This window comes from Sinocyclocheilus rhinocerous, unplaced genomic scaffold (genome assembly GCF_001515625.1).
Source record: "Sinocyclocheilus rhinocerous isolate Xijiao unplaced genomic scaffold, SAMN03320098_v1.1 scaffold53, whole genome shotgun sequence".
In the NCBI taxonomy this organism is placed as follows: domain Eukaryota; kingdom Metazoa; phylum Chordata; class Actinopteri; order Cypriniformes; family Cyprinidae; genus Sinocyclocheilus; species Sinocyclocheilus rhinocerous.
The window spans coordinates 1,454,564-1,469,031 of NW_015645538.1; the positions used below are offsets into that span (position 1 = coordinate 1,454,564).

Sequence of the window (14,468 nt, forward strand, 5' to 3'; positions counted from 1 at the left end):
AAAAGCAAGACAAAACAGTAAAAAGCACATTTTGGCTTTTTAATTTATGCAATGGTGAAACTTTTTTTGGCAAAATACATGGGGAAAAAAACTCTGTGTTCGGTATTCGGCCTTCGGCCCAGTGTTTAATTTTGTTCGGTTTCGGCTTCGGCCAAGAATTTTCATTTCGGTGCATCCCTAATATTTACAACATATAATAATACATTTGCATCCCATTTTAACATCCTTGTCTGCTGACACAGTACATGAGAGTGTAAATGTAAGTGTACATGACACAGCGAAATATATTCACATGGAAACATTATCCTCTAACAAACACATGCAATGTTTTGTGTGGAACTTCCAACAAGCATGTTCACCATATTGTCCAGCTCTGACCATAAGCAGCATAGATGTGTAAATGAAATACCCACTTTGTAATACCTGCAAAGATAGATGTTGTTAACCCTTTATGCACATAATCACACTGGTGTTGTCATTGTGATCTTACAGAGTGTTGGTAGAGTTGTTTTAGGGAAAGACGTGCTTATTTTCTTCGCAGAGAATTTGGTGTTAAATCCATTCAAAGCCCTACAAATGTGCCTTCTTAAATTACAGGCTTAGCCGCAAGACATTTTTATGTATCTACAGTAGGTATGTAGCTTTAAATGGCTGAGAGTTGATTGTAAAGGATAGAGAAGCGCATCAAACAATGGCCAAGTTAGGAAAATAGTGCTTAATTTTTTTTTGTGCAATTATCCAGGGAGAGTTCTTGGCAGCACTTTCACTTGGCATCATATTCAAGTTGCTTTCAGGCACACCGTAAATTAGACTTGGCAAAGTGTTCCTCTATCCTTCCATGATCAGGTATGTACCGTTTTCTGTATTTTAGTCTCACATTAACTTGATACAGTTACGGTGCAGCTGTTTACTTACAGTTTTATGCAAATCAGACATTATAAACAGCACTCACCTCGTCCTGAAGTTAGCTGGGTGCGGGTGTCCATCGTAGAGGGATAAAAAGTCATAGTCCTCCTCCACTGCGAATGACTGAAAGACTATTTGAATTCGGTTGCCCTCCTCTGCTACAATAACCCATGTACAGTTTGCCCCGTTCTGATATCCATATGGAAAACCAGGACTTTCAATGGTCCCATTCCTTCCTTTTAATGTTCCACCACATGTATATATGAAACCTGTAAAGCGAAAAGAGAGAAGAGTGTTCACTATGGTCAACAGTATGACAAAATGATAAACACCACTTACATTTTATGAATTCTGGATAACATTTCAATCAACTCAAACCACATTTTTGTTACAGAAATAAATAAATGTATTAAAAATATGTCTTTTTTATATTAAAGGAGAGAGATGGTTTATGAGCACAGAAATGGTTTATATGTGTTTATGCTAATCGTAAAAAGGTAAAATAATAAAATAACTGTAAGCCTGTTGTGATTTCTACAAACATTTTATCTGAGTACCTTTTCTGTGCTCATAAAAATACTTGATCCAAAATGACTGATTTCCACAGCAATGCAGTCATATTTGTCAAAAATATTCATGAAGTATGAATTACACACAAATTTGATAAATACCGGTTTATGCACACTACAATTTCAAAGGCAACAAAGACACAGCCATCACATCTCATATTGAGATTCAACAGACAGTTATAATCACAAACAATGTGTCAAAACTGATAATAAACGTTGAAAGTCTTGTGACCAACCATAAAAAGACCAAGTTTTGAAAGTGATAATGAGTGAACTTGAGCGAACTTGAGCGAACTGGCCCTGTAATTGTACATCTATACAGTTGATTTGAGGGTCCTAGTAAGATTGGTCTGATGGTCAGTACAGTCTGACATACCTTGGACATTCCTGGCAGTTTTATTAGCCATTGTGAAACCGTGACTTATTTCGAAGAGGACCCGTCTCACAAGCTTTCAGTGGAATTCAATAACATATTGAGTGAAGGAAAGCTTGTTTGTATAATTAAAGCAATCTTCAATTAGAAGCTACAGTCACGAGGCCAATGGAAATCCTGTATTATACACCAAGGCGCTGTTTCTCTGCTGACGGTATTCATTTTGGAATAACTTTACATCATACAGTTAAAAAACAATAATGTTTCCAATAACAAAGAACGGCACCGTTGGTTAAAACAGAATTATACTTAATTTTAAGATCACAGAAAATGACAACATTGCAGCTTTTATTATGAATAGAATATCTGACTCACAGAAAACAACTGTACAATTGATGTTGCACATAGTAGCAGCTAGGCAATTAATTGGTATCCCTTTGAGCTTTGTAAGTTGTAATTTATTGCCACATTGTGAGAGGAATTGATCTGAGTATGTATCAAATGGACCGCCATTTTGCCCTCTCTCACCCACAAATTCAACACAGGAGTGACTCAAGCAACCCGATTCCCTGAATCCAATCTGATGACTAATGAATCAACTGAGCCAGCTCTATTGCGTATTACAACACAAAACCTGAGCAGATAACATCTGTTTGGAAGGCAAAGTCTGTCCAGATCTAATCAACGGTAAGCTGGGACAATCATTTGGAATAGTTGTGGGAATGTGGCCACAATGAACCATTTTAACCCAGCATTCAGCTTGCTCACATCTGTAAGGTTTTTTCGTCTGTTGGCGTCCATTAGTCTCTACGTTTTAAGGTAGCTAACGCATACAAATATATGTGTGTCTGCTCAGGAAGGAGCACACGGTTTCTCTGGCCCTGGGCTTTACAGTAGACTGCGATAATCATCACACATTCATGACATAATGTTTTTTTTACAGTGATAGTTCAACCCAAAAATGAAAATGTTGTCTTTAAACCTGTTCCAAACCTGTAAATGTCTTCTGTTGATCACAAAAGAATATATTTTGAAGAATGTTGGAAACCAAACAGTTGTTTGTAGCCACTGACTTGCATAGTACTTTTTTCTCTCCCATACTATTGAAGTCAACAGCTATTTGCAACTGTCTGGTTACCAACATTCTTCAAAATATCTTCTGTTGTGTTCAACAGAAGAAAGTAACTCACACAGGGTTAAAATAACATGAGGGTGAGTTAATGATGACAGAATTTTCATTTTTAAACTTGCTTAAAGTCAGAAGGCTTTTCACTGAATAATTACTTGTTAACCATTGTAAACAAATAATTTATTGGTAACACTTTATTTTGATAGTCCACTTTAGAGATTCTACTAACAGTAAGTAACTTTGCAACTACATGTAAACTAGCAGTCATTAGAGTATTAGTAGACTGTCTTATCTTCTAACACTTTATTTTGATGGGTCCACAACATACAACATACTGACTATAAGAAACTTTGCAAGTATATGTCAACTTATTCTACTAACCCTAAACCTAACCTAACAGTCTACTCTGAGAGTTAGTAGACATGTAGTTGCAAATTAATGAGAATTAGTTGACATGCAGTTGCAAAGTTACTTATAGTTAGTAGAATGTCTAAAGTGGACTATCAAAATAAAGTGTAACCTTTATCTTCTGCCATTGCAATTTCTTTAGGATCTTAAGGTGCGTCCCAATTCGCATATTTATGCACTATTCTGCGCTGTTTTTAGTGTAAATTGTGTGATTAGTGTGTTGACACTGAAAATTCCAAAAAGTATGGAATGTTGGGCACTTTTTGTATTCAACTGTCGCAGCTTTAATTACATACTGGAAGAGGAGGGGCTATCAGACTCTGATGTTGGATGACAAAATAACCTTATATAATTCATACATTACATGGTTGACTACATAGTGCATACTTAGTGTATATCGTGTGGGACAAAACTTTTATCTCTTTTTTATTTTGTCAAGACTATTTATTGCATATTTTCACAACCCTGGGCATGTGTACAATCTGCTTCCTGCCGCCCCTGATTGTTCAGTGGCCCGTCAGTGATTCGGTGTGAAGGGTGGAGGCCCTCCAGGCTCTAATTGCACCATAAGCTGCCATGGGAAATGAGCACCAACGTGGTCGCCAAGGAGTGTGATGAAGAAGCACTCTATCAAGCACACACACATGAACAATGATTAGTTTCGGCAACTCCTTAGAGTAGAGCAAGGGGACAGACTGTGTCTGTGAGGATGAAAGCCAGTCATATGGTCACTGATGGTCAGTTTTGTGGGTTGTAGATTTGCTGTGACAACATCCAATGGGTCTCACTCATGAAAATGACAAGACAGAAGGGAGATCTAGCAACCAAAGCTTCTTTACACAGACTGCAAGGCCCTGATTTACTAAAAGACAACTTAACTAGGAAACTATTTTGCTTGTGCAATCTAACAAAATATGTAGGCTAAATGTATACGTTTACATGTGTAGTAAATATATGTAAATTAATTATATAATATAGTCTGCCTATCTATCTATACAAGCATATTGTCATATTTTAAAACCCTGATATTCAGTGAAAACCCATTATTGTCCATGAGCGCTTGATCGTAATACCTAATCAAATTAATACCTGCATATTGGCCGAAATGAACTTGCACAGGCATTTACTAAATCTGAATGATTTTCAAGGTTGATAAATCACTTTCAGATGCAATTCAATTTACTCGCATTGACAACGTTGTGTATGAAAGCACCAAAACATATTCATTAGGAAAAACAAGATAAACCAAAACAGGCAAGACGTGGTTTCGTGCATCTGAAAGACGCAATAACAAGTAAACGGAGTCAGTACATCAGCTCGGGCGATTTTTTGTGCATGCTCACTAGGAAACCTTTATTAAATCATGACCAAAGTGAAATCAAAGCCATAAAATACATACAGAGAACGATGATTTAGCCTGAAGTGGCATTTACTGTTACTGCAATAGTTTGTGTTTATGACGCAATTAGAAATGCCACACTTATTTCAGCATCATATGTAATGTATATTTTATTATGCATCTTTGCAGTGGGCTAGAATCAGGTTCTAGGACATGTGAGAAAATACTGTGTGTTGTTATTAAAATATCAGTGAATATTGTAGTCAGTCAGGAATTGTGTGATGCTATAAAAGCACAAGTACATATCGTTTTTCATTGCTGGTTTTAAGAATTGTGGCTCAACATAAGCTACAAAATAAGGAACAACTGTTAGCTACCTTTCTTATGTGCCTGCAAGTACGCTTTTATCTAATTTTGATAGTTTTTAGAGGTAGATTAGATTTATAAGCACCTCTAAGCCACAATATGCAAGATAGCAAGAGAAGTACATTGTTTATCATAAGTAATGAAATTAGCTATTTACAGGCTAGCGCATTAGCTAAGCAAGTTTCAAATGAAAGCTAAACTTTTTAAAGCTAAACACACTATTTTGAACATTGTCATTTGTATAATTGTTTGTACTAAGGCAGTAACAATCTCAGTTTCCAAGGACCCATAACAACACATGGTACTAGCCATGCTAAGATTAGCTTAGAGAGTAATGCAGGTTAAAGAGAAGTAAATGCAACCCACAGAGAACTAGTTTTCCATTGATGAGGAAATAAATCTCTAATATTGCGAGCGTGTCCCCCTTATGCGAGTCCCCAGAGATGGAAGACAGCTGGAAGATTGTCCAGTTCCCACCATTACTTAAGTAACAAGATTAAGTCCATCTCTGTCTCCATCTAATACGCAGGCTAAAAGAGCTCAGCATAGCATCTGAGAAGCTGCTGATAAAACAAACTGACATGCCTATAATGAAAAAAAACCCCCACCTAATTAAGATTTACTATTTATCTCTCTTCTCTCCCTTAAGGGGCTAATTAACATGGGGGATAGAGGAGAAGTGTAGTAGATCTGGCTATGTGGACTTAAGGCACCTACACATCTCTAGCAGTACAGGAAAGCAACCACAAGCCTACCAGCATTTTCAAGAGATTTTATTTTCTTTTGCCATAGTGATCATCGGCTTAGAGAGAAAAATGTTGAATCATCTGACCGCCTCTGCCCATTACGAACATTACGCGCTTTTTTAAAGTTTAATATCGAGTAAATGTATGGCTTGAGGGAATGATCTCAAAAGTTTTTTGGTGATTCATGTTGTAGGGTAGAGACTTTAAGGAGAGGATGTAAGCTTCTTATAAAGAAGGCGCTAAAATCTTGACTCACATAAACACCATGCAACTTCACTTGAGCCAGTGATCAAAAGGAGATCACTCACCCTAATGAAAAGTTTGGCATGTTGTATGCTTGAGCAGCCTACACATTGCTGAAATTAAACTAACCACATATTCTTTAATTTCACAAAGATTTAAGAAGCTGTCCACATAGAAACTTTTGTTCAATATTAATTGTTAGCCAAGGTGATAAATTATATAATATATTATATAAAATTTTGTGCTGGGCAACGACTAATCGTGATTAATCACATCCAAAATAAAAGTATTTTGTTTATATAATATATGTGTGTGTACTGTGTATATTTATTATGTATATATAAAGACACACACATACAGTATATATTTAGAAAATATTTACATGTATATATTTATATTCATATAATTTATATTATATATAAATATATTTAATATATAAACAGTGTATTTTTCTTAAATATATGCATGCATGTGTGTGTATTTATATATACATAATAAATATACAAAGTACACACACATATATTATGTACACAAAAACTTATTTTATTTTGGATGCGATTAATCGCGATGAATAATAATTGTAATAGAAAATAGTATATTGAACATTTTTTAACAGGTCTCATTCCCAAAACCAAGTGATGTGGGCTGCTGGAAAATGAAGCGTAAGAGGGTAGCTGTGTTTTGAAATGCTTTAGCTGGTTTCTGGCTGGTCCAAGGTAGTCATTAACTGTCATCTAAGCTGGAGGACCATTTTGGACCAGCTAGAAACCAAAACACCTGAAAGATGAGTTTTTACACATTAGTTGGATTCTAGCTGGTCAAAGCTAGTCATTAGCTGGTCATCTTAGCTGGTAGACCATCTAAAACCAGTCCAACAGCTAATGACCCCTTAGACCAGCTAGAAACCAGTTAAGATGTTCCAAAACACAGCTTCCAGTTGTTTTGGAACATATTAACTGGTTTCTAGCTGGTCCAAGGTGGCCATTAGCTGGTCATCTATGCTGGAAAACCAACTTAGACCAGCACCAAACCAGCTACTAGCTGGTGGTCAAGTGGTAGTCAAACTGCTAATGACCAGCTTGGATCAGCTAAAGGAGAGTTAAATTGCTTCAAAAACCCTGAAAACTCTATTTCTGAATATGTTAGCCGTTTCTACCTTGTCTTAGATGGTCATTAACTTAATCTGGATTGTCCAGAAGTGATGGGACACTGATCTGTACTCTATTTGTAGAAATACAAATTAGCTAATAATCTGCTTTTTCAAGTGTTTACCACTTTGTGCTTATTATTATTTCTACCACACTGCTAATTGCTCATTATATTACAGAAATAGAAGGATGTCTTGCTCTTTTTTCAAGCTGTTTGTTGATCCTGACACTATGTAGATGTTCATACTGATTACTGAGGTGTGAGGAGAGGCGGTATATGCTCGTCCTCTCTTCTTTTCCAGGTTCTGTTGGCAAAGGCTTGCGTCTCGTTTTTACCTTGGCAGCTGGCCACTCTTCTCTTTTTCTCTGTATTTCACTTATGCTTCCTCCTTCCACCCCATATTTACAACAAAGGCTGGCTCCACCTGGGTCAGCATTTCCACACCACATCTTTTTTACCCCTGACAATGCAGCTGGGTAGTCTGGCAAGACTGTGGCTTTAAAAAAACAAGGAAAAAGAAAGATCAAGCTCATTTTTACCTAAGCTCAGGCCAAGACTCCTCTTAAACAAGACCTATCGGTACCATGTTGTATCGATTTGAATCTGCTTTAATTCTTTTTGAGAGCATTTAGGAGTTTCTGCGGTCAAACAAAATAAGAATAACAAGTGAATGAGTACAAGTACAATAGGGTTGGGATCAATTATGTTTAAATTCAGACAGTTCAGTTGATGCACTTGAAATTATTTAAAATAAAGATTTTCAAACGTATCTTGTAGTAAATGTAAACTGAGATGCTGAATGGGGCAAATCACATAGAATTTAGGAAGCAGCATTGCACTCGCATTCCAAAATTTTATTATAAAAAAAAGAGTAATAAAGAACATTATTACCATTAAAAAACCTAGATGAAAAATAGAAATAAATAAATAAAATGGTTTATGGAAAACAAACTAGAATTGTGCATTCCATGTATATATATATATATAACTAGAATTGCAGAGAAAATTCCCTGACTTTTGAACAGAAAGCACCAGTCAAGAATGTTTGAACATGAAAAACAGCAATCAACATGTCAGTTTTTTTTTTTTTTTAACATAACATTTTGCACACTGATCATCTATGATGACACCACAATAATAAACTAGCATGCATCAAATTACACAGCAACTCGATCAAATAACAGCAGAGGAGGCACGTTGTAAAAACAACCAAAATTTCATTTAGGTCATATAACACCCGCAAACTAAATATCTGATACCTTGTACATTTTTGTTTAATCATTACCCTTTATTCTCTGATGCAGCTGAAAATGACACCAAACCTGAGTGCACCTGGTATTATATTATAAGAGGAAAAATACAATTATATTTAAATTAAAAAATACTAAATACAATAAAAAAACTAAAATACAAAGCGAAAAAAAGTGTACACTTTAAAATCCATATTATTTACAAATTGAATTAATCACATATGTAATAACTTTTTTAAATTATTATTATTTTAAAAACAACATAACACAGACCTTAATCCACAAGTAAATCTAAATTTGCTAACCTGCCACAGGTCTTTGGATGCCAGATTATTATTAAACCTTGAAGAAAGCTTTTCTACAGATAAATGAGATTTCTAAAGGAAGTGAGGCTTTCCCTTTAATGAATTATTAAATTGCATTCCCCAATGACAAAGTCTTCTTAAAAGGAAAGGTCAGATGAAAGGAATATTTTATTCCCATTCCTTGCTTCTAATTCTCAGCAGACCTGAAACAATTGCCCCTATCAGAATGAATGAGAATACTCCCAATTCAAAGATACTAAGAAAAAAAGTCTCGAATCAGAGATATTGCAGCCACATCTAAAAATCTAATCACCAAGAAAGCATTTTAGGCATTAAACACTCATACAAAGTCTATCTCCAATATTACCCATTTTTTGTTTCATTTTAAATGTCATTTGCACTATTGCTAATGATTTGTGCTGCATAGTATCGACTGCATTCAAATGCAGGCAGCAGATTATGTTGTGTACTAGGTGTACGTTTTCTACTCCGTACTCATATATGCCACATATTTTTGTGCTCAAAATAATGACCTAGCTTAACTGGATATGTGATTCATGTAAGGGGTATTATTGTATCTAAGCATAGCCCAGAAAGTGGTAGACATCAAGCACACTAGATTTTAAGAGATCTCTATACCCCTGTATAAAAAGTACCCAGTGGCAAGTTTAAATGCCTATAAAGGTCTATAAAACAAACTAGATCATTCAGCACCATTTGTGGTTCCAATTAAGTGCGATTTAAGGTATATGTGGACTGAATCCACCAGACAATTCAAAGGTGTCCCTTCTAGCAACCAAAACAACAACACTGAAGTATTCACTCCTAACCTGAAGGTGTTGCTTTTTCCATATTCCTTTTTTATGTTATAGGGCTACCAGAATATGTCTATTATGAAGGTGTTTATTAGACTTCAGTGTTCGGTACATCTGCCACTTATGGTTTGTACCTAGCTGACATTCAGATTTCATGGGAACAGTGTCCTCGGTGGATGGGGGCATGCTGTCTTCTCAATGTTCTAATATGAAAGCATATCCTCAAGGTAGGACCTATGATTCAGAGGATAGATGGAATTCTTGACAGCAAGAAATGTTCACAGAATGAAATGTTCACAGCTGTTTTTATACCAGCTTGTATTGATGCACCTCTTGGTTCCGCAGTTCCTAGTTCCTATACCGTTCAATTAATTAGTTGGAATTTGAATTGAACTGTCCAGACCCCACAAGGAGTTCAATTGTAATTACACTTTGGAATTGGAATTTACTGCATTATAATAAGAAAGACATTCAGCACATGTAACAAATTCTGGGAAATGAAGTGTGCTTCCTCCATAATCCACAAAATTTGAAGGTGTATTCACATTTACTATTGTTCGGCAAAATTTCACAGACAAAATCACGTGATTTTAATAGGACTCTGTGCAATTAAGAGTTTGTGTGGGGGAGATCTCTATGTCGATTTTGCTCACGTTCAAGCTGATCAAAAGAACACTGCTTGGTTTGAAAGTGTCATTGGTATAAGCTGTACTTCATTTGACACTGAACGTTTTTTGCCTAAATTTCACTAATGTGATCATACCTTGAGACCAATAAACCTTCAAACTTTGAAAAAACTGTAAACTTTTAAAAATATAAAATAAAAATGAATAAAATACTTTCAAAGAGATTCAAAGTTTTTGACACATTGCTTTTCTATAAAAATATTACAGTTAACTAATAATAACTAACATTACAACGATTTGTTTTCACTTTAAGTCTACTTCCTTAAATTTAAATACAAATTGCAAATGTGCTTCCTGTTTGCTACCTCAACTGACCAGGAGTAGATTAATGTCTGTGAACTTGAAAAATGGTGTGTATTTACATCTTTCCGTGGTTAAAACAAGATACCTTCTGATGTTCATTTATGTTTATTTCATGCTATAACTAGTAAAGAGGAAGATATGTTCGGTTCACGTGCTGCTTTAACTGAGGCACTGCAGCGATCTGTCACAACACATTAAAGAGCCACAAAATGATAAAAAAATTCCAGCGATATCGTCGACTTGATTGCACAGATACTATTTAAACTGAACTGTGCTGGATGATGACATCACTGAATTCAATGATGAACTGCCTTTAACTGAAAATTGAGTGTTTACTATTGTCATTTTGTATTATTGACACACTATTTTCCTAATTAATGCTGTACAGTTGCTTTGACACAATCTGTATTGTTAAAAGCGCTATATAAATTAAGGTGACTTGACTTGACAAAACAGTATTTATTGTTTGAATTCATTTAAAAAATTACAAAATTCGAAAGCGGAGACCTTGTTTCATACCTAAAGTAACCTGCTCTGTCTTGTCTGTCGGCACATTGTCAGTTTCCTTCCTCTTTGCTCCACGATGTATTTTTCACTGTGTGAGAGCACCATGGCTTGTCGGACATAGCAACAGTAACAAAGTGGGATGGGTCTTTGCAAAGGGTCAAAAAACAGTATTTATTGTTTGAATTCATTAAAAAAATTACAAAATTCGAAAGCGGAGACCTTGTTTCATACCTAAAGTAACCTGCGCTGTCTTGTCTGTCGGCACATTGTCAGTTTCCTTCCTCTTTGCTCCACGATGTATTTTTCACTGTGTGAGAGCACCATGGCTTGTCGGACATAGCAACAGTAACAAAGTGGGATGGGTCTTTGCAAAGGGTCAATTCAAATTCAATTAAATTCTGGAATTTAATTAGAATTTACAAGGCATCTTCAATTCTGAATAGTGAACAATGTAAATCACAGTGACTTCCATTTTTAGTTCCTGTAGCTTAGTGTAATTTCTGGCCTATGGCTGTATATTACTCAAGTGTCACTGATGCTAGGCCCTCAGCGCCTCTCACCTCTGCTCTCGCACCAGCACACAATCTATACTGACACATGTCACTGACAGACAAAGTGAGCTCTTTTACCAATGTATAGAATGTGTTTAACCCCTGCTGCCTTGCACAAAAAGACCATTTCTTCAGGCGGTATGAGTGAGACAGAGAGCGAGAAGCTGAGAATGATGACAGTAGAGCTCCCTCAGAGAGCATGTCGTTAGCATGAGCGGAAAATGGAGGGGAGGACGAGACGGAGGAGAACTGATCAAACTGTCAATCACAGGCCAGATAACGCTATTGGAACACGGTAGCAAGGTGGCATGAAAAATTACGCAACCGTCACCGTGAGAGGTCGTACATCACGTCTGTCTGGTAGACCGAGCTTTGTTTGTTGAGTGATAATTGTTAGGATTAAGTGTCTACTGTCACACGAATTAAGTGTAAAGACACACAGTGGGTCACACATTTGCCGCATGACATTATTTACAATGATGGTCTAAATCATGCATTTAATATGGATTTTGATTGGATCCATAACCAAACCACAATACAAAACAAAAGCTTTAAGATTTTTTGTAGATTTCAGTAATTTGATCATTTAACAAAATTATGTTCTCAATCTTTTGGTCTTTACTCATGTAAGGCCTATGAAAATAGTGTTAGTTTGACCAATTTTTGCTTAATTTTTTTTTCTCATATTCTGTGATTTTCTTGAATTTAGTTTTATTTCATCATAAAACGGTTTAATCAAATGAAGTTGCACACATTATAATTATATCTTTAGTCAAACTGAAATTAACAATTTATGGTAACACTTTAGAATAGGGAACACATATTCACTGTTAACTATGAGCTTTCCCTGAACAAACTCCTAATTTGCTGCTTATTAATAGTTAGTAAGGTAGTTGTTAAGTTTAGGTATGGGGTAGGATTAAGGGATCTGAAATATGGTCATGCAGAATAAGGCATTAATATGTGGTTTATAAGTACTAATAAACAGCCAATATGCTAGTAATAGGCATGCTAATAAGCAACTAGTTAATACTGAGAATCGGTCCTTAAAATATAGTTACCCAATTTATAATGAAATGCAAAAATAATGAAGAAAACATTGTATTAATAAATAAAGTGACAGAGTTTCACAGCACACTCTAAAGCTATATTACTATAGAATATTGTGTTTTACTATACATTTTAGCAAATACAGTTTGCTGAAAGTACAGTATGGATTTATACAGTATGGACAATACATTCAAAACCAAGCTTTTATTTTGGTTGTGAATACTTCCGTTTGCGTGTTTTATAGAAATTAATTGCTCATGACCTGAACTCTAACAGCACCTCCAGAAAAGGAGTTTGCACTTTAATAATAGTGATTTTCATCATGGAAATCACATGGCCCTACACTTTTATCTGCCTATTAAAAACATTTAATCACTGATAGCACACTCCTATTCTCCAGGATAGGTCTGATGTTCCAGTCAGACAGGATGCATCGATGCAAGGGAGCCTAGTGACTTTCCAATTCACTGCATATCTGTGTGTGTGTGTATTGTGCTGGGTGATGAGGATTAATTAAAGGGGCATCGGTTACATGTCGGGTCGTCTTGGCGGAGCTGATCGATTCCTGATGGCTCCTCAGTCCTCTAATAACCCAGGCAAAGCCCTCCAGCTGTCTCCCATACACACACACAAATCCACACCAAACACCCTCTGCACCTGCCTTAATCAGCCTGCTCGCAGTCACACTCTCATCACGCTGTCTGTCTGACTGTCTCTCTCTCTCTCTCTCTCTCTCTCACACACACACACGCTCATTAGTAAAGGTAGGCTTTGTAATGATCACTAACCTAATCCTACACAACTTGTCTTCTGTGATAGAGAAAACATTTCTGTCTGGGGGTATATATAATAAGGGTATATATACTGTTACATAACTATTATATAATTAATACAACTATTAGCAGTAAATTCTGTGTCATCTGTGATAGAGAAAACACTTCAGTCTAGGATATGGATGATTATCATAAATGAGGAGAATAAACAGGGCAACTCATTTTTGGAAAATTCAAAAAGGCCACAATGGGAAGTTCAGACTTCATCTCTTAGGTTTCTGCTTTTCAAGTAAACCTCCCACTTTATTTGGTCTTTCATTGCAACCGACAGATTGCTTTGCTCCAGACATTTCAGACATCCTCTTGCCCTCTTTCACCTCTGCTGTGTTATCATTTCCCTCGCCTCTCTTCTGTACAGTTACATCTCCAATAGTATCTTTCACACCCTCAGCCATCAGTCTGTACTCCCACTGATAGTTCTGTCTCACTTTTCTGGATTGTTAAAATTGCTCCAATAATGTCACCTCAAAAACACTTACAATGAGATATCTGAAAAAAATTGAGGGAAAGATAAACGTGAAAAATAGGGATGCACGATATTATCGGACCAATATTGGAATCGGCCGATAATGGCTTTAAATGTAAATATCGGCATCAACCCGATATGAAAAATTATGCCGATATGTCTTGCCGATAAGAGGAATACATTAACTCACATGTGCTCAGGGTGTGCTAGCGTCAGCGATTAGATCACATTAGCAGTGTTGCTCATTCTTGAAGCAAAGTTTTGCCTGAATGATGATTATATTCACTGTTTTGGATCGCTGCATTTAAAGTGAGAATGCACGTACAGAATTGACAATTCGGTGTGTGATAGAGGCCCTGTCCCAAATGGCACACTTCATGTACACTTTTGGTCTTGAGGACTTACAATGGCCGCTGCGTGCGCGTGTCCGTTAAGTCCACGAGACCGTAGGGTGTCCCATTCGTCATTTTAGCG

General features: G+C 36.2%; 1 protein-coding gene across 1 annotated transcript in view; it reads right to left on the minus strand.

Annotated features, from left to right (window-relative positions):
* The window catches only part of LOC107706218 (CUB and sushi domain-containing protein 3-like), a 406,816-nt gene that overhangs the window by 339,808 nt on the left and 52,540 nt on the right, over positions 1 to 14,468 (minus strand). Inside the window, 1 exon segment of the mRNA XM_016509850.1 lies at positions 953 to 1,175. Coding sequence (XP_016365336.1) covers positions 953 to 1,175 — 223 coding nt within the window.